This window comes from Urocitellus parryii, chromosome 10 (assembly GCF_045843805.1).
Source record: "Urocitellus parryii isolate mUroPar1 chromosome 10, mUroPar1.hap1, whole genome shotgun sequence".
NCBI lineage: Eukaryota > Metazoa > Chordata > Mammalia > Rodentia > Sciuridae > Urocitellus > Urocitellus parryii.
The window spans coordinates 56,468,869-56,490,507 of NC_135540.1; the positions used below are offsets into that span (position 1 = coordinate 56,468,869).

Genomic DNA, 21,639 nt, shown 5'->3' on the forward strand with positions numbered 1-21,639 from the left:
TTATATTTCATCTTTCTTTAAGTGCTAGTGAAGCTATGTAGCTTTACTTATTGTATTTTCTTATCTTGATTTGTTTTTCTTTTTGTAAATTGTCTAGCTCCCTTGGTTGCATACTAAGTAAAACGTTTAGTTTTATATATACACTTAGTTTTATATATACAATTCTCCATGTATATGGAATAGTAAACTTCCTTGACAGTCTGCTAGATGAGGCAGGTGTGGTGGCACACACTGTAATCTCAGGCTATTTGGGAACCTGAGGCAGAAGGACTGCAAATTCAAGGACAGCAAGACTGGGAAATTCAGTAAGATCCTGGCTCAAAATAAAATTTTAGACAAAGGCTGGGGATGTTGCTCAGTGGTAGAGTGAAGCCTAGCAGGTACAAAGCCCTGAGTTGAATACCCAGCATAGCAAAGACAAATAACAACAACCTCATAGTTTATCTCCCTACTCTTCAGCTTTCCCTACTGCAATCCATAGATTAATTTCATAACTAATCTTTTCAAAAGAAAAATTTCCATCCCTCAGATCTTCAGCTCAAACATTTTCTATTGGCTTCCATGTATAAAGCTCTCAGCTAGATTTTCAGGACCCTCTTCAATATGGCCCCGAAGAGACTTTTTAGCTTTTTGTCTTTCTCCAATAGCCAAATTAAAATGTCTAATGTTCTTAGAGAGCTCAGGATGCTTTGTGCCCATAGTTCTTTGCTTATTTCCTATAGCTGAGCCATTTATAGAAAAAGCCCAGTGAGGTTCTGTGTCCAAAGTCACAGAGCCATTAAGTGGCTGAGACAGTATTTGTTTAGAAAATTGATTCCGAGTTCCAATTTGTAAAACCTTGGATTCATTTCCAGCAATAAGCAAAGAGTAATGGTGCCTTAAGCATAAAGGACTTCAACAATGTGATAACATTTTAATACTACATCTATCAGTTTATTTTCTTATATAAGATGAGGAAGCTCTGGGTTTGATTACACAGCTCCTTTAGCCTCTAAGTTTATAATTTGATGTTTTATATTTAAACAAATTTTCCATTCTCAATTGGGCATGTTTTGCTTCCATGTAGGTCATAACATCCTTGAAAGCCCCATGTGGTCACTTGGTAATTAGAGCTCTACCTACCACCATTTCTTTCTCCTTTGGACCTCAAAAACTCAGTCTGAGGTACCACCTATTACTATGTCTCCAGCACTGGGACACTATGGGTTTGACTCTGGATCCCTTCCTCCTCTCCTTGCCACACCTACTCGTTGCTGTCTTCCTGAGGTTTCCTGAAGCTGCTCTGTCCCATTACTGGCACTGCAGTCCAAGTTGGAGCCACAGGGTTGCTCACCTGGACATTACCACAGCTGTCCACCTGAACCCTCCTTTTTGCTTCTCATTTGCTGTCAAAACCTTTCCTCCACTCGGTGGCCATAAAATTCCACCTAAAATGATGATCCAATGTGTCACTCCCAAGCCTTACCTATAGGCTGAGTGTAAGCTCTTTCAGAGGGAATCTAAGTCCTTTGCTCCATAATCGGGGTCCTGTCTTACCTCTCCAGCTTTATCTTTCTCCCTCATTTTTAACTTCCTGCTTCAGAATCTTGAGCCTGAGCCACAGAAAGTGCTTGCAGTTCTCTGAGGACACCATATTGTTTCTTGCTTCCCCCATTTTGCTCCTGCTGTTACCTCTACTTGCAGTGCCTCTTTCCTGATTTTCTCATAATATCTCAGTGTGCACCACATAAGGGCAGCTCAGGTGCCACCCACCATAGGAAGTCTTGCCTGACCTGCAAAGGCTGGGTTTGGTGATCTTTTGTGCTTCTTTGTTACTCTGCCTCTCTTAATCGGGTGAGTTCTTTGTGCTTACTCATCTTTGTGCCCCCTAATACTTAGTTTAGCTTAGTACAGAGGAAGTCATATTTGATGAATAAATGAATTGTACGGAATCTGAAAATCAGTGTTTAATTTAGCAAAGTTTTCAGACTCTACTATTTCTATGTAAATTCTTTTTTAAAAAAAAAAAAAATATATATATATATATATATATATATATATATATATAAAGTTTTAGGTGGACACAATGCTTTTATTTTTATTTATTTTTATGTGGTGCTGAGGATCAAACCCCAGTGCCTTACCCATGCTAGGTGAGCACTCTACCACTGAGCCACAACCCTAGTCCTTTAATTAGTTCTTTTTAGTTATACATGAGAGTAGAAGCCATTTTGGCATAATTATAGAAGCATGGGATATATCTTGTTCTAATTTAGTCACCAGAACTTTTCCTTTTCCTTCCCTATATGTATATAAGTTTTCAGTAATGTTTTCTACAATATTCTTGTTTTGTATAACTGATTTTTTTCAAAGTTTTTGCTTTAAAGGTGATGGACAGAACCATGTGATATGAAAATTAAATCCTTGATTGTCCCTGCAGATTTTTCATTTTGTGGATGTGGATGGAGTTTTAAATTAAATGAGATTTTTATTTTCTGCTAGAGTTTAATATTACTAAAAGACATGAAGAGTGATATTCAAATATGGTTTTGATGCCCCAAACTTGGGAAACTAGCTTGGAATAAAATATGTTCTTGAACAGAGGTTATTGCCTTCATTAAAAATAAACATGCTGGGATAAACCTTATGATCACTGAGATGATCTGGAAGAATCTCAGGACACACTTTCACTGGAGACTCATTCCTGAAACATCAGGGGTAGATTGAAGAGCTTTCCCTAAAAAATATATGACCAAGATTTGTTATTCTTTGTTTTTGCAGATAACTAGTATGTGGAAACATTGATGTCTATTTTAAATCAATTTTATGCCATGCGCTTCTATCTTTAAAACTAAATTTTGCAAAGCGATGTTATACATGATGGTTAAAAGCAAATGCAAAAAAAATATTTATAATGCACATGTAAATAAGCTACAGAATATTCTAGCTTTTGCTAAGACATTGAATTACTATTATTATTAGTGCTGGGGTGGAACTCAGGGCATTGCACATGCTTGGCAAATACTGTACCACTGAGCTATACCTTCAACCTAACACTGAATTTTTTTTTCAACATTAATGGTGTTAAATTGTACTGACAATTGTATTGATAGGAAAGACACTTAATTTGGGTATTTCCTCGCAAGTTTAGATATGGGTAACTATTGAAATTGTCCTGGCAGGTTTAATTTTTATTCTCCTTAGAATGTGTAGCTTTGCTAATAAAATCATATTCAAAGTCTGGGTCTATTGATTCCCTGTAAGATACACTTGAAGGTTAAGTAACTACAGATCTCAGCTAATCCTTTGTAATCTGCTGTTGCTAAATGACGGCTTGCATTCCTGGCACCAGTTTCTGAATGTTTAGGATTTAGTTTTTACCTTTTGTTCAAATTACCTCTGGAAGAAGCCATGCTTCTTTTTGCACATCTGTGCATTGTGCTCAGCTTTTTGGAAGTAGTGAGGTGTTCGTGTCCTTCTCAGTGCACCTGTGATCTTCGTGGCAGAGATGACGATTCAGGTTCAAGGTATGTTCCTCTCCTTGCTACTAAAGGTTCTAATTATTCCAGGAAAAAAGCCCAAACAAGTCAGCCTTATTTTGAAAGCAAATTTATTTTCAGAAATCAGAGAAGGTTTAATTTATATACACTTTAGTTTAATTGTGTTAATACTGATCACCCACTGCTTTATTATTCTCATTTTGAGCAGTGTAACTCTCAAAAGCCTCACATGATTTGGAATTTCCAAACACAATGTGTTACAAAAATATTCACTACACTCATATTCATAAAATGTCCCTTTCAGGAGGTTGAGACATTTAAGTGTGTGTAGAGAGCTCAGGGCTCCCCTGGGAAACCTGTGGGATGTGGGCATGTCATTGGCTGCCAGGGTGTTTTCCCTGTTTCCTCTGATGATTCTTCATGCCAACAACTGGATAAAAGAAAGAATAATCATAAATGTGAAGCCAGAGAGGCTCATAATTAGAATTTTTCATTTTGACTAATGAAATGGGCAAGGTAATGATTATAGGATTTCACTGAAGTTATTTAACCTCAAGGTTATTTTAACATCTACCTGTACAGTAAGAAAAGGAATTTATGTACAACAAACACTTTCAGATATGAGTTAAATGCAAAACAAAACTCTTTATTAGCTAAATGAAGTAGATCTTTTTTGGTTTTGGAAATGGTATTTAATAATAAAATCAGATTATTTTTGATTTGGTGGTTGAAATAAGCAGTGAGTCTCTTAAACAAAGTAATCTATTTAAAAAAACAAACAAACAAACAAACAGCACCGGGGCTGGGGTTGTGGCTAGAGGTAGAACGTTTGCTTTGTATGTGTGAGGCACTGGGTTCGATCCTCAGCACCACATAAAAATAAATAAATAAAATAAAGATATTGTGTCCATCTATAACTATAAAAAAGAAAGAAAAAACCAGCACTATTTTAACCAAAAAATAATAATAATTAAACCATATTTGTGAGTAGTTTGTCTTGTTAACATATTAGCTTTATTTAACTAATTCATGGTATATTTTTGAGATGTTTACAAGGTGGTTAAAGACAATGAAAAGAACACAAGTTAAAGACCTATTTGCCCAAGTATATGCAATAGTTAATGATCAGACCAGAGTACTATCTATAAAACTATCATAGAAATGTTTCTTTCCCCAAAGTGGCCTCATTACCAGTGGCTTTTACAAAAAGCACAGAATAATAATAATAATGCTTGGCAAGATATATACAAGTAATCTAGTTCAACCCCTATCATTTTATTATTTTATTTTTTTATTTGTTCTTTTTTGATATACATGACAGTATATTTTGACGTATTGTACATACATGGAATACAACTTATTCTAATTAAGATCCTCTGTCATTTTATAAGTACAGAATTTAAACTGACAGAGATGAAAGGACTTGTGCTAGGTTGCCGATTTAGAGTGGTTGATTGAGATGCTAGGCCTTGTGGGTTCCTGTCTAGGCTTTTTTCTATTGTGGCACACTGAAATACTCATTGGATAGGACTACTATTATTGTGAAATAAAACAACACTGGAATATGTGATAAAATAAACTAGAGATGAGTAACAGGCATCCCTAGAGAATTCTAATGAATCCACAAGTTATTCTCCTAAGGTTTTAGAAGGGAGAGGATGCTCAGGATATTGTTGCTTTGTTCTTCTTACCTCTGTTTAGGTTATGGGCTGGTTTTCACAATGAACTGATTTAATGTGTTTTACTAAGTGGCCATTTTATTGTTGACTTATTAAATATATAGCATATCATAATTTAGATGACATTGTGCAAAGCTATTTATTATTAACTCAGACGAATATATGATGGGAGAAAAATGGCCTTTATTTTCAGGCTTAAATGAGTCTAGGTTCTCAAATTCCTCTTACTTTAAACTCACACATGGGACAGACTTGTTTTTCTATGCCTGTTTTACTTGTGCCAATAAACAAGACCACAATGTGACTTGCTCAAGGTCACTTATGTTCGAGAGTGCCAAAGGGAATAATTCAGTTTCTGGTTTATTCCTTAGGTGGAAAGCCATTCACAGGTTATGTAAACACTTGATACCCCCCACAAAGTAATCCTTTCAAATAGGGTCAGTTTATGATTTTAACAGGGTATTCTTTTAACATGGACCATTTCCTAAAGACGTGCACTTTGGAGGTGGAAAGAGTGGGTGTGAAAGGTGGCTCTGTAACCCACTAGCTGGGTGACCTTGGAAAGTCACCTAATGTTGTTGGGCCTCTGTTATTTTAGATGTAAAATTGGATTGTCGTTAATAGCAGAAAACATCTATTGAGGGAGCTCAAAGAACAACAAAGAAAGTGTGAGCTGACCACTCTGTGTGGCTCAAGGCTGGAGATGCTGATGACAGACAGGTAGTTGAGTCTGTGGTTAAGAGACAGACTTCACAGGCATGGTGGTACACACCTATTATCCCAGCAACTCGGGAAGTTAAGGCAGGACGATGGCACATTTGAGACCAGCCTTTGCAACTTAGTGAGACCCTGTCAAGAAAAGAACAAAAAAGAAAAGAAATACCTACTGAGTGCTTATTGTATCCAGAAAGATGTAGAATTTTGTATCTTATTTATTTATTTGTTTGGTTTTTTGTTTGTTTGTTTTTGCAGTGCTGGGGATCAAACCCAAGGTTTTGCATATGCTAGGCAAGTGCTCTACAACTGAACTATACCCTCAACACTTTTACATCTCTTTAAATTAATCATTGTAACAGTGCCATATGGAAAAATGAGGCTGTGGGTCTGATGAAGAGGCTTTCCTTGGCCATAGAGGAGATGACAGAGCTTAGAACTGAACCAAGATTAGCCCAGAGCAGGCTGTTGTGATGGTTAAATAGAGTTGCACAGGCCTGGCATGGAAATAACTCCATTAAAAATAAAGTCAGACCACATGAAATTGCTGATATTTGATCATTACTTACTACAAAAATGGTCATTTCATATGATGTAGCATCATAGTTACTGCTGTCATAATGGTAAAGATGAAGAAGACAATACATTGTTAATGAACAGGTTTACCAGATGAACATGTATTTTGTGAAAACCAAGTAGGGAATGAAAAATTGATACATTTGGAGTAGGAATTATTGAGGTCTCCTTGTATTAATTTTTAAAAAAATAAGTAATAACAAATATGTAATATTTATGATTAAGCACCAATTATCATGACATCAATATTCATAAAGTCAAAATACAAGAAGTGTACAGGAAAAATAGAAAAACAATAGAAATGAGTTGTGGAAGATGATGTACAAAAAACTGAGAATGAATTTAAGAACATAATCTCAAGTAGATATTGTTATGGTTTGGCTATGAGGTGACCCCTTAAAGCTCCTGTGTTGATGCAGGAATATGCAGAGCTGAAATGATTAGATCGTAAGAGCTGTCACCCAATCAGTCCATCCCAGTTTGAGTGGACTGAGGGGATGGTCATTGCAAGCAGGTGGGGCATGGCTGGAGACGGTGGGTCCTGAAGTGTTTCATCCTTCCTTGAGGCCCTTTCGCTTTCTCTCTCTGCTTCCAGCAGTCACGAATGGAGCAGCACTTCTCTATCACATCCTTCCACCATGATGTTTTGTCTCACCTTGGGCCCAGAGTTAGGTGTTGGCCCACCATGGATTAAATCTCTGAAACGCAAAATAAACTTTCCCTCTTCTAAGTTGATCTAGTCAGGTATTTTGGTCAGAGTGCTGAAGAACTGATCATCACAGACATAAGTAACATAGTTGATACAATAATATAGAAAATAGATTCAGTAGATCTAATTAGTATAAATCAAATACTATATACTAAAAAGACGAAGTATCTTTTCCTATTATCCATGGAATAATGATAATAAAGGTCCACATATTGCCCTAAACCATAACTAAATTACAAAACAGGAACAACATGGACAACATTCTTTGATTGTAATCTTGCATTACTCTTTGACACTAGGTTGGTGCTATGTAATGACCTGGATATGAACCAAGTCCCTATGAACCTCCCTGTGGATACCTCAAAACTTCGCATAGAAAAAACCGTCATCCGCACAATTCCAGCTGAGGCCTTCTATTACCTGGTGGAGCTCCAGTACCTCTGGCTGGCTTACAATTCTGTGGCCAGCATTGACCCCAGCAGCTTTTACAACCTAAAGCAGCTGCATGAGTTGCGCTTGGACGGGAATTCTCTGGCCAACTTCCCCTGGGTATCTCTGCGGGACATGCCCCACCTGAGGACCCTGGATTTGCACAATAACAGAATCACCAGTGTGCCAAATGAGGCGGTCAGGTATCTGAAGAACCTCACCTACTTGGATTTATCAAGCAACAGACTAACCACACTGCCACCCGATTTCCTGGAGAGCTGGTCTCACTTAGCTACAACACCATCTAGAGGCCCAGATCTTTTACCAAGAAGAATTATTCTTGGTGAGCTCATAAGTCTCTGGGATTTTCATATATAGATACCTTGCTACACATTCCTTTAGTGGTCCAGAATCTACTGGATTTGGTTTCTTTGTATTTGCATTTGTGTGTGTTATACTGGGGATGGAGCCCTGGGGCCTCATACATACAAAACATTTGCTCTCCTGCTGAGATACATCACCAGCCTTTATTTGCACTTTTTAGAAATTAGTTCTTTTTAGTTACACATGACAATAGAATATACTATGGATAATTATAGAAGCATAAAATATAATTTTTTCTAATTCAGTCCTTAGTATTTCCCCTTTCCCTCCCTTCCTCCCACCCCATTCCCTTCCCTTTACTGATCTTTCTGCTATTTATTTATTATTTTTTAAATTAGTGTCTTGTGGATGTACATGATGGTGAGATTCACTATGATATATTCATATATATATATATATACATAGGAGAGTTAAATCAGTTTCATTCCACTAAGTTTTCCTATCCCATTCCACAGTTTTAATAGAATAGTTCCCAATCAGCTAAACTCGATCTAGCTATTTTCCCTCTGCAAGATGTATTGTGTATGGGGGCGTGGGGGTGTGTGTGTAGTGATGGGGAGAATGAGCCTCATTAAACAGAGAGGGCTTCAAGTTGAGAGGCATAATCTACCATCTGCCCTGACTCTTGTGAACACACTGATCTCCAAACTTGGAGATCATTCAACCTTCTACTCTGTTAACTTTTCAACCCTTCTCCAGGCTTCTTAGGAGTGGGAGAGAGCCAGTACTTAAATTAGTTATGAAGAATAGTTTCCAGAAATGTGGAGACACCAGTTGTTTCATTGGCGTGGTGAAAGCCTGATTGAGAACAATGAACAAAGGCCTTTCTCATGGGTATTTTTTGGGCAATGAAGTCTTATATATTTTTGTTTGAGACATAAGCCGGAAGACTTGATCAAGCAGTTTGATTTGTCAAAATTTTGTTATACTTTTCACCTAATAAGTTGTCAATTCCCAGCTTATGTCTTCATAACTGCAGAAGTGGTTGTATTTAACTTCTGGGTCAGTGAAGTGTCTTGTCAACAAAGATATGAAATGTGTGCCATGCAGCCTTGCTGACCAGTATCACATGCTCCAGATTTGTTGAAATAAAATATATAATTAAGTTTTAAATTTTTTTTAGTTGTAGATGGACACAATACCTTTATTTTATTTATTTATTATTATGGGATGCTAAGGATCAAACCCAGGACCTCTCACATGCTATGCAAGTGCTCTACCATTGAGCCACAACCCCAGCCCTGTGTATTACTTTTATAATGATAATAATCATGATAATAAATAGCAAGTTGTGTGAAATATGCGGAGCCATGTTCGCTATGTTACACAGGGAATAGAAGTGTCACCTCTCAAGAGAAGACTAATTGATGTGTATGAATTACACAAAAGCCTCATTTTTTAACCTGGAAAATGGGGATTTCAACCTGACTCTATTTTGCTTGCATGACTATGATGAGAATGAAATGAGATATTTCATGTGACAGTTCTTTGGAAGATGGAGTGCACAATCTCTGAAGTTATGCTTATAGATTAGCATAACAGAAGAGACTGGGTAGGAGTGTCTTGTAAAGACACTCTATTCAGCTTTTTTGTCACTTCCACAGTGTGTGAGTCTTCCAGTTGCATTATTGAAATATAGTGATAAGAACTGGTCTAGATTTTCTAGAATTTACTATTTGCCTGTACCAATTACATCTTTGCAGGTGCCCTGTGGAATTTCCAGTGGGCTATGTCCTGCTTTTATTTTTTATTACCCTTATTATGGTTAGTAGATGGAGGTTCTATTTGCAATAATAATAGTATTAGCTGGTCTTGAGGGAGCTACTCAGGGCAGGCCTAGTTCTAATATTTAACATAAGTAGGTTCTTCTGGCCTTATTAACACCACGGGAAGTACCCTTTCCTCCTCATTTTATAAATGAAGACAAACGGCACACAGGTAAGCCACGTGACCAAGTTCACGCACCATGTGGTGGGGAAACTGAGGTGTGAACACTGCCTGTCCCAGGGACCACCCCATCCCCACTCCTCTGTAATACAAGGTATGTAATAATACCGAAGTTATTGTCCTCATAAACACATCACTTAAAGGATCTCATTAAATCATGTATTTATTTAATTAAAAACAAAACAAACAAAAAACCTCAGGGGCAGGCTTTTCAGTTGCTCTCTTCAACATGAGTGAAAATATCAACTTAGTAAAATTGTTCTTTCATGTATCCACAAAAACCATAAACGAGTGTCCTGCAAGTAAACATTTAAATGAACCATGAACGCTTGACTTTTTTTTAAACTTGATTTTTTGATTTGTAATACAAGTAAATTTCCATGGTCTCTTTCTTAAGTTGTAGCCAGTATTTACACAAGCATCTTCTGTAAGGCCTACCACCGTTTATCTTGAAGGAAAAAAAACCTGCGCTTGGAGAAGGCATAAATACTTTATTGGGTGTTTTTTACTGGTGCCCAGATTTTTCAGTGGTAAACATGGGTTTCTTCTACTCATGATGGAATTTGCCTGAAGGGCAGTGGCAGCCTGAGTATTCCCACAGAAATTTTTAAGATGGCATTAATTTACTTCAGGCAACACTTATCCCTCTCTGTCCATATGGCTGGCACTTCGCTAGGATCTTTGCTAGAACTGCAGAAGACAATCAAATTGTTAAGTCTCTACCTTCCTAGGTGCTCTCCTCCCATACATCTGCTGAGCCCTCAGAAGAGCTCCACAAGGTGTCTTTAATTATCAACACCCTCTTTTTACAGCTGGTGAGGACATAGAGTCAAGCTCCAAATTCACAGTCCCTCTCCAGACATTGCTCTTATGTTTTAAACTATAATTTTTAATTAAGAGGTTGAGATATACTTGGTATACAGTGAAAAGCAAGATCAAAGTGTATAATTTGGTAAATTCTGGTAAATGTTTACCCTGTGTAACCCACACCTTTATAATAGAGAATATTGTTATCCCCTTGAAAATTTCCCCTGAGCCCCTTCTCTGTCAATCTCCCCTCACTTCAGTCACTATTTTGATTTCCATCACCATGGGTTAATTTTGCCTGCTCTAGAATGCCATAGAAATGCAATCATACAGCATGCACTCCAGGGCTGGGGTTCTTTTCTCCCAGCAGCATGTTTCTGAGATTCATCTGTGTTGTTGTCAGTCGTTCCTTACTGCAGGATCGTATTCAAATGTGTGAATGAATCCATTGTTCAGCCTTCCTCCCTGTTGGACACATGAGCTGTTTCTAGTTTGGAGCTATTATGAATGAGGCTTCTGTTAACATTCTTGTGCAAAGGTTTTTGTGGCATGTTTTCATTTCTTTTGGATAAATCTCTAAGATTGAAATTTCTGGGTTATAGAACAGCTATAGGTATTACCTTTTAAGGAACTTCCAGGTTTCCAAAAAGGTTACATAACTTTATACAATCCCATTAGCACTTAGGACAGCCTGATTGATCCATATCCTCCTGAATACTTCATGTTGTCTTTTTCATATTAGTTATTCTATAACTATTCCTAAGCAAGTTTCTCAGGAAGCAGTATCACATTGTGATTTTAGTTTAGAAGTATATATATTTCTAGGGATTTCTAGGTATTGAACCGAGGGGCACTTTACCACTGCCCTAGTCTTTTTTTTTTAAATGTATTTATTTATTTATCTATCTATTTTTATGTGTTGCTGAGGATGGAACCCAGTGCCTCACACATGCCAGACGAGTGCACTACCACTGAGAAATAACCCTAGTCCCCCAGTCCTTTTTTATTTTTAATTTTGTGACAGTTTCTGAGGCTGGCCTTGAACTAGCAATCCTCCTGCCCTCAGCCTCCTTAGTTTCTGGGATTACAGATGTGCACCACTGTGCTGGCTTATTTGTATATATTCTTTTATGAAATACCTGTTCATGAATTTTGTCTAATTTTTTTAGGATTATTTATCTTTCTTTACTATTGAAGGCAAGTCTTTTCTCAGTTATAAGGAATATAACTATTTTCTCTAAGGTTGGTTTGTCTATTCACTTTTTCATGGAGCATTTGGTTAGAAAGTCTTTTAAGTTTTGGTGACATCTAGTTTGTTAGTTTTATCTTTTACAGTTAGTGCTTTCTGTGTACCATCTAAGAAATATTTGCTTACCTCAAGATGATGAAGATATTCTGTTTTCTTTATAGTTTTAGCTTTTATATTCAGTTTTTACCTGTACATTTATATTAGTAATCAGTATTTATATTATACTTATGACTATTATCCATCTCAAAATAGTTTTTGAGGCTACTGGGACGTTGGAGTTGAAGTTTATTAATTTTTTCCAAACAGATACTCAGTTATTCCAGCATCGTCTATTGAAAAGATTTTCCTTTCCCATTCAACTGCTAACTGTAACTGTTTCCACAAAGCTGAGTAAGGCATTATCTTCACCTTCAAGGACTTATGTCTGTACAAGAATTTATTCCTGCCTTTTTTAAACACACACACACACACACACACACACACACACATCATATTCAATCCAACCACTTTAATCCAAGAAAAATTACTCATTTAGAAAGGGAATAAATCAAAGCTCACTTGTCCCATCCAAGAACAGTTGTGTGAAATAAATAAATTAATTCAAATTATTGTGATTGTAGCTGGTGTACTACCTTGAAGGAATGCAGTACAAGTAACAATTTAACTTTAGAGAGTTTCTGTACCTTTGTCCCCACAAGAAAAAAAACAACTAATAAATGTGTTCTGTTCCTGAGTTACTTTTTATTCAGGTTTTAAAAATTGTACCTTAGATGTTTTAAAATTAGGATAAATAGTTATATACATATTATATTTTTGAAAATATTTTAAAAAATTTATACCTGGCTTACATTAATTAATTTTTTAAAGAATTTTATTTCATAGTTAACATACTTTTGCCATTTTTATTTTTTGCAGTGCTGGGGAATTGAACCTAGGCCCTCATGTATGCTAGGCAAGTGCTCTACCACTGTGCTACATCACCAGCCCTGTTAATACATTTTTATAATAGTTCCAAAGTATGAATGAAACTGTTAATGTTATAGCTCTTGAATCTTTCTCTATATAGACATTTTTACTTCAGGTGCTGTTGCTTTGATAATTTTTATTTGTAGATTATAGCACTTACAGCTGCCACCCATGTTTTTAGGTGACAGAGATGGGTTATGATATAAGAAGAATTAGATTAGGAGGCTAAAAAAAGTCTGGGAGTTATTCAGGACTTTAATCCACTTACAAAGTCAAAGTAGTGATCTCTTTGTTCTTTGGTTTCCTCTGGCGTGAAATTGGAAGAATAATACTGGCTCCCTGAGTTGCTACAAAACAACGTGGTGGCATAAGACATAGCAAGGTTGTGTGGCAGGTGCTTTAAAATCTACATACTTAAGTTCAAATCCTGGCTGCCCAATTGTGTGACCTTGAACAGATTCCTTAACCTTCCCAAAGCTTGGTTTTCTCATCTTTACAACATGCAATTGTAAGGACTGAGTTAGAGCCTTCCTTAGATGTTTAATGCTGTTGTGAGATAACTTTCCATGTCTCTCTAGACTGTTTCATGTCTCGAGCAGAGGTAGACACTAACATTGCCTTTTATTCTGCACTTTTATTTGCAAGGATTTTTGTTAAGAAAACAGATTTGGAAAGTAGAGCTAAGCCTCTCTCCAGAGCAAAGGGTTGGCAGGCTTACTAAGATGATGGTTTCTTCCAATACTGAATGATCTATGAACTGTGGCCAAGCCACCTTCTATTTTCTATGAGGGTTTCCCACAATGTGGTTCTCTCAGTGCTAATATCAGGGAAGTCTTAGACAAACTGCAGTGGGTTTGGCATTCCTTGAACCTAAATAATCTCTTAGAGCCTTTACAGTTCTTGACAAGTGCCATATTTTCCACAGAGGAAATAATATTTTTTAACTTCTTGTTAGTATTATCAAAGAAAAAAATCTATCTTAATAAGTCCAGGTGGCTTGAAAATTTAAGGCATTCTATGTAATTATTATCTATTATTCTACATAATTATTATTAATTTTATTTGATGTGCTCATTGGCAGACTTAGAAACTAATCTTAAAGTCAAATAATGAAATTGCTATGGTGAACAGAGATTTTATATTTAGGTTGACAAAAATGTATACATATAAAATTTAATTCACCTTTTATTTTGATATAACTATTTTTTTGTATTGTATTTCTGAATTTTTACTATATTAAGGTGGGTATACACATGTTTTGTTCTAAAATATTTTGATTTATTTTTATCTACCTTAAAATATTTCTTTTCATCCTCTTAAGTGCAAGGATAACACAACTTTGCTTGAAGGGCACTTGTCATTTTGCCCCCTGTGCTCTTCTTCTCACTAGTGTTATTTCTCCTAAATCAGTGAGCAAGTGTGTGACTGGATCTTCACTTTGAGAACTGATCAGTTGTGAGAGGGGAACCATATTTTCATTTCATTGACTTCTTACTAATTTAATTACATCATAATTCTGACAATACCAATTGATGGAAAACTCAAAAATTTTAACCTTTTGAAACTTTTGGGGGAGGAGGGTACCAGGGATTGAACTCAGAGATACTTGACCATTGAGCCACATCCCAAGCCCTATTTTATATTTTATTTAGAGACAGGGTCTCACTGAGCTGCTTAGCACCTTGTTTTTGCTGAGGCTGGCTTTGAACTCACGATCCTTCGGCCTCAGCCTCCTGAGCTGCTAGGATTACAGGCATGTGCCATCACACCTGACTGATGTTAAAAGTTTTTTGAGTTTTTTTTATATATTATGGTATTAATCCCTTGCCAGAGGAGCAGCTGGCAAAGATTTCTCCCATTCTTTAGGTCTCTCTTCATGCTCCTAATCAATTCTTTGATGTGAAGAAGTTTTTTGTTTTGTTTTTTAATTTGATGGCATCCCACTTACTGATTCTTGGTTTTATTTCTTGACTTTAGGGGTCTTGTTCAGGAAGTTGTTGCCTGTACCTATATGATGGAGTGTTGGCCCTATATTTTTTTTCTAGCATTTGCAATATTTTTTGTTTAATTACTAAGTTTTTGATCAATTTTGATTTGACCTTTGTGTAGGGTGAGAGGGATCTGATTTCCTTCTTTTACACATGAATATCAAGTTTTCCTAGCACCATATGTTAAAAAGGCTATCTTTTCTCCAACATTATATTTTTGACATCTTTGTAAAGTATCTTTGACATCTTTGTAAAGATGGCTGTGAGTCTGTAGGTTTGACTCTGTGTTTTCTGTTTCATTGTTCTTCATGTCTATTTTGATGTCAGTACTGTTACATGGAGATGTCAGATGGGTTCTTTATCTCCTGAATTCAAAGAATGAGATCCTCAGAGAAGCAAGAGAGTAGAGTAATAAGATTTATTTAAGGCAGAAATAGGTTCCCACAGTAGGAGAGGAATCTCAAGGGAGGGTATCACAGCCTGTTCTTTGCCTGGGGGCTTCTAAAGGCATATCTGATGCCTAGTGTAGGTGATTGGTGGGGACCCTGTTAATGAGGGATCTTAGCATGGACCAATCAAACTCTTCAAGGTCTGAGTTTAATAAGGCAGTCATAAGTGCATAAATTCAATCCCTTATTTACATAATTAAGAACATGAGTTCCACCTCATGGTTGGACACGTCTATTGAAAAAAGGTAAGGGTAGATTCTGTGGTTGGCCACTGCTAGGGCTCAGAGTCCTGGTAGATAAAGAATAGACATTGTAGTTGGAGCTGTTAGGAACAGTAACAGGTGTTCTAGCTAAGAAGGCACCATTGTGGTTGAAGCTGCAGCGGCAGCAATAAGATGTTCTCTAGGCCCAATGTCCTCTTCCAGGATGACATGATCTCCTTCCTTCTTTCCCTTCTCTGAGACTCTTATCCTGTCTGTCTATGGATGGTCTAGCTTTCTGCCTCAATACCATGCTGGTTTTGTTACTACTGCTCTACTACTGCTCTGTTGTATAATTTAAGATCACATATTGTGATGCCTCCTGAATCACTCTTTTGGGTCTCTTATTCTTCCAAATGAATTTATGGACTGTTCATTTTTCTAGTTCTATGAAGAGTGTCATTGGTATTTTGATGGGAATTACATTGAATCTGTATATTGCTTTTAGTACTATGGCTATTTTGACAATATTAATTCTGCCTATCCAAGAACAAGGAAGGACTTTCCATCTTCCAAGGTCTTTTTCAATTTCTTTTTTTAGTGTTTTACAATGTGAAGTGGGATTTTGAATGTCTATTAACTGACTTCATTATTCTAGGTGCTTCAGTATCTATCAGGTCACATCACCACTAGGACTTTGTTTTTTAATATAGGTATGGATTGCATAAGTTAGGTCTCTTTGTTTTCAGGAAGAAAATGTGGACTAGAATGTAAAAAATGTTTTTCTCTGAGTGAAATTTACTGCTTATTTAGAGTTTGAAATTTTAACCATATTAACATGATGCTTTAAGTATTGTTTAGAAAGATTGGTTAAAGTTTACAGAGATTTTTATCATGATCATTTGAAGAAAACTACATGAATTATTTAATTAAAATTTCATGCACCTATATGAATGAATTACTGCCATTATATATATTTTATAGATGAGACTGAGAGAGGTTGTTAGATACCTTCCACTATTGTGGAACTTTCTAGAACTGGGATTTCAGTCCAGACATTAGGTTTCAGAGCCACACTTAGTCATTCAGTATAAAAATAAACTAGAGAGTCTGCTTGTGGCATTAAACTGGGTGAAAGAATCAATACTTAAGAGAACAGAATTCAAATGACTATTAATTAATTAGTCATTGATTCACAGGACTTATTGCAAGAGGAAAAAGTTCAAGGTTATATGCTCATGGAAGAAAAGCAAACTTCTAGAATAGAAGATTTAAAAAAGAAAACCCTTACCAATCCTGTCGGAAAAATAATCTAGTCATGAACTGCTACTATAATAAGAAAAGGCATAAACAGAAATATAGACTGTACAAATTAGCAGTTAAATTTCCACCATGGGTAGAAATTTTTAAATTACAGTTTGTCTTCTTGTTTATATTCCACAATCCATTAGTAAATAGTTATAATCACTAATCTCTGCATTACAGCCTTTTCTGTCTTGGGCTTTCTGGAGGGTATTCCAGGACATCACCCTGAGGCCCTCAGACAGACTTGTCTGCCGTAGTGCTCTGAAACACATCTTAGATCCATCTGAGATTTCAGTAAATAATTTTGTAGTGTGACCCTGAATTTGGTTTTTGCTCTGAAGTCACTTCTTAATTTGAGTACTCTGGAGAGGCTGGGATTGGGGAACAGTTTTGGTTCCTATACATTAACAGTTGTCTAGCTGTGGTTTTTTCCTTTGCATTTTTACCAGCGAGAAGCTACCAGGCAGCCGTTTCAGCATGTTTTGTGGAACTATCCTTTGGCACATCACTCTTCTTACTGAGTGTGTACTCTGCTTTTCATGCTTACCACAGGTGACAGTGTTGCTAAACGTGTCACTTTTTGCCACTCCAAAGCAAGGATCCACTTTCTTGTTTCCAGTAACTTCTTCCTCACTTCCTTTAAGATTTCACTAGCAAGTTCTTGGAAGGCCAAAAGAATTCTGCTAACAGTTCTGAAGGCTGAAGCAGATCCCAAAGGTGTTTGCAACTGGAAATGGTCAGCTAACTGCGTTCCTTGTAGGTGATTCTCTGTTGAAGAGAGATTTGAGCAAACACCTCACAGAGTCTCCATTTGACCCTCAGGCCATGTCATACGTTTGCCCTTTCCAGCCTTTCCAGTCTCATCTCCTACCACTGGCTGCATTTCACACTATGGTTTTGCTACACAAAACTTGTATTACCTCAACATGTCTTCAAATCACTCAAAACCATGACATATTCCAGGCTGAGTTAGATGACTCTCCCCTATATGGTGCTATGAGTACTTTCACAGTACCCTAGAAGTATTTCTATCACTGTATTAACAGCATTCTCTGATACTTGGATTCAAATCTTGGCTCTAATCTGAATAATCTTGGTCAAGGATTTTGGCCTGCATCTCCCTTCACTTCATCACCACTCATGTAGGGATGACCTCAACCACCAAGTTATTTGGTCTCTTTGTGACTCAGCTTCTTAATCGTTAAAATGGGAATAATAATACTATGTTGGTCAGGATTATCGGGATTAAATGAGATAATACAGGTTACTGTTTAGAGTAGAACCCAGAACAGAGTCCATGCTCAGTAAATATAAGCTATGATAATTAATGATCTGAACTAACAGACAAGATGTGTTCTTCAAGGTCGCTGAATTGTAGGGCACAACTGATATCCAGTTGACTGTGTTTGGTCCCGCAAGCACTTCTATTATTAGAGAGACTATAGACACCTCCTTTCTCAAGAGGCTGTGATATCTGAATTTGTCAGAATATCATTGATTATCCCTTTTCTCCCTTCTCTTGTAGGTCTGCAGGACAACCCTTGGTTCTGTGACTGTCACATTTCCAAAATAATTGAGTTGTCAAAGGTTGCTGATCCGACCGTAGTGCTTCTTGACCCAATGATGGTGTGTAGTGACCCTGAGCATCTCTCAGGGATTTTGTTTCAGAAGGCTGAGTTGGAGCAGTGTCTGAAGCCATCCGTGATGACTTCGGCCACCCAAATCATGTCAGCTCTGGGAAGTAATGTTCTGCTGCGGTGTGATGCCACTGGCTACCCCACCCCACGGCTCACGTGGACCAGATCTGACAGCTCACCAGTTAATTATACAGGTATTTTCTTCATTCAGCCCTATGAAACCAGGAGTTTGCAAAAGTCTGAATTTAATCTCATGTTCCTGTATAATTTGAAATTGGCAGATTAACTCTAATAAAGCACATGAGAATTGTTGGATGCAAGGGATTTGAAAGGTGCTATTTATTGATTAATATATTTCTCAGATTATCTTTATCTAGATAAAGCTAGACAACCTAATCTTTTTTTTTCTTAAGTAGAAATCCAGTGGATGGACACAAGGCCCTTGTTGTTGCTCTATCATTTAGGATATGGCTCACTTGAAAATGTAAAACCATCAAAAAATTTTTAAAAATGATTTTCATACAAGAGTATCCTTTTGAATGATTATTTAAATAAATTAAATGGAAACCTTATTATGAGGCAAAAGCATAAATTTTAGAAATGCTGATTACCTAGACTTTTCAGATCTTTCCAAACCCATACTTTAGTGACTTAGTCAGTGATATTCTGATGATTAAAGGTATATAATTTTGAAACTCTTCAAAATGAATTAAAATTGAGGTCTAAATAATGAAACCCGATGGATCACAAAAGTCAAGGCTTCAAATTCCTCAAATAACTAGTAAAGAGCCCACAGTTTAAACTGGTGACCTAACTTTTGGGCTATTGGTATATTTCAGAAAACTTCTAAAATCAAAACAGAATGGAAATATGTTTAGATTTTAATGTTTAGGAAAGCAAAATTATAATTTTGTAAAAACTATATATTATTCTGCAAGCAAAAGCATCTATAGTTTACTGGTTTGCCTAAGTTAAATATAAAGGATTTAGAATACAAATGACAACTCTTCCATGACCCTGAATGATGGACTATCTTCTGGATATGTGGATAAATGCATTTTATTACAATTAAAAAAATATGTTGAGCAATATTTAAATGAGGTCTTTTGAAAAACCTTTTATAGAATCACATTTAAAATTGGAAGGGAGGGCTGGGGATGTGGCTCAAGCGGTAGCGCGCTCGCCTGGCATGCGTGCGGCCCGGGTTCGATCCTCAGCACCACATACAAACAAAGATGTTATGTCCGCCGAGAACTGAAAAATAAACATTAAAAAAATTCTCTCTCTCTCTCTCTTTTAAAAAAAAAAATAAATAAAAAATAAAATTGGAAGGGACCTCTAAGATCACCATCTTACCCTCTTTTTTTCGCAAATGCGGAAACATAGGTCTAAAGACACTAATGGACTTATCTAAAATTACATACTATTTATTAAACAAAAGTTTGCTAGAATTCAAATTTCCAGTAGAGTGTTTGCCTAGCCAACTCAAAGCCCTGGTTCAATCCCCAGTACCAAAAAATTTGAATTTAATTAAATTAAAAATAAAATATCATCCCCCATACAGATCTCACAGCACCTGGCAGGTCCTGGAGTTCATAAAAACCATCTGCAGAGTCATTACCCACCATCAGAGACTTGTAAAGTACCATTTACTTCTTGGCTTATGTGAGAGGGATGGATATAAAGCAGGTAGTTGTTTCCTTCTTAGCTGGCATGACTGCTCAAATTTTTCCTTTTTCTTTTTTTCTCAGAGCATATGTTTGTTTTCTTCCAGTAATTCAGGAGTCTCCAGAGGAAGGAGTCAGATGGTCCATAATAAGCTTGACAGGCATTTCTTACAAGGACGCTGGGGATTACAAATGTAAGGCCAAAAATTTGGCTGGGATGACAGAAGCTGTGGTTACCGTGACAGTGGTTGGCACTGTCACAACCACCATAGCATCAGACACTTCGGAAAGGAGAACTGGAGATCAGCCTGAGGAGGAGGTGCAACCGGAATTTGGAAGACTGACATCCACATCTTCATCTTCTTCTTCCTCTTCTTCTTTTTCTACTTCTGCTTTGTCTTCTGCCTCTGTTGCATCTTCCTCTTTGTCTCCTGTCTCCATTGTTTCAACCACACCTGGCATTTCAGCAAGCATCACCAGGGCCAGCAGGCAGCCGCTCCAGCTCCGACCAGATGGGAAAAGAAAAGTAAAGGTGGAGAAGTGGGGGAGCAAGCTTCCTCCTGCCAGTGACAATAAGAAAGGAGAGCTGGCATTGTTGGATCAAGCAATGCCCCTGGAGACCAATGCCACAATAGAAGACCTTAGGGTAGTCATCGAGACGAAAGAGAGTGTGACTTTAACCTGGAACACCATTAACACCACACATAGCGCTGGGCTGACTGTGCTATATTCCAAGTATGGTGAGAAGGATCTGCTGCTGTTGAATGCAGACCCCAGCAAGAACCAAGTAACCCTAGATGGCTTGGAGCCTGGAAGACAGTACGTGGCATGTGTCTGTCCAAAAGGAGTACCTCCCCAGAAGGACCAGTGCATCACATTTTCCACTGACAATGTCGACGAAGGTGATTCGCAATGGTCTTTCCTCATCGTGGTGACCAGTACTGCCTGTGTTATTGTCTTGCCATTAATTTGTTTTTTATTGTATAAAGTTTGCAAACTGCAATGTAAGTCAGAATCTTTCTGGGAAGATGATTTGGCAAAAGAGACTTATATCCAATTTGAGACCCTGTCGCCCAGGTCTCAAAGTCTAGGGGAGCTCTGGACAAGAAGGCACAGAGACGATTCAGAAAAGTTGCTGCTGTGTTCTAGGTCAAGTGTGGAATCTTAGATGACTTCTTGTTTTTTATTTTTTTGGTACCAGGGTTAGATGACTTCTTAAAAGTAACAATTCTAAACCTGAGTATTATTGTTAAGGTTTTGCAGCTCAGGTATGTGTGAGCTACAAAAATAAAGCATCCAGTGGTTTAGTTGACCCTCTGTTTGGGTGACTTTTGGACAGATTTTCATACACTACATAAAATATCCCAAATGGAAGTGTTTTCCAAAAAAATATTATGAGACTTCTGAACTGAAAAGACAAAAAATATTGACGTTTGTTGTGTGGAGAATGTCCC

General features: G+C 37.1%; 1 protein-coding gene across 1 annotated transcript; it reads left to right on the plus strand.

Annotated features, from left to right (window-relative positions):
• Positions 1-3,390: 3,390 nt before the first annotated feature.
• Positions 3,391-21,353, plus strand: Lrit3 (leucine rich repeat, Ig-like and transmembrane domains 3). Its single transcript, XM_026410621.2, has 4 exons — positions 3,391-3,506; positions 7,457-7,929; positions 18,407-18,712; positions 20,293-21,353. The coding sequence occupies exons 1-4, from the start codon at positions 3,391-3,393 to the stop codon at positions 21,351-21,353; spliced, it is 1,956 nt and encodes a 651-aa protein (XP_026266406.2).
• The last annotated feature ends 286 nt before the right edge of the window (positions 21,354-21,639 follow it).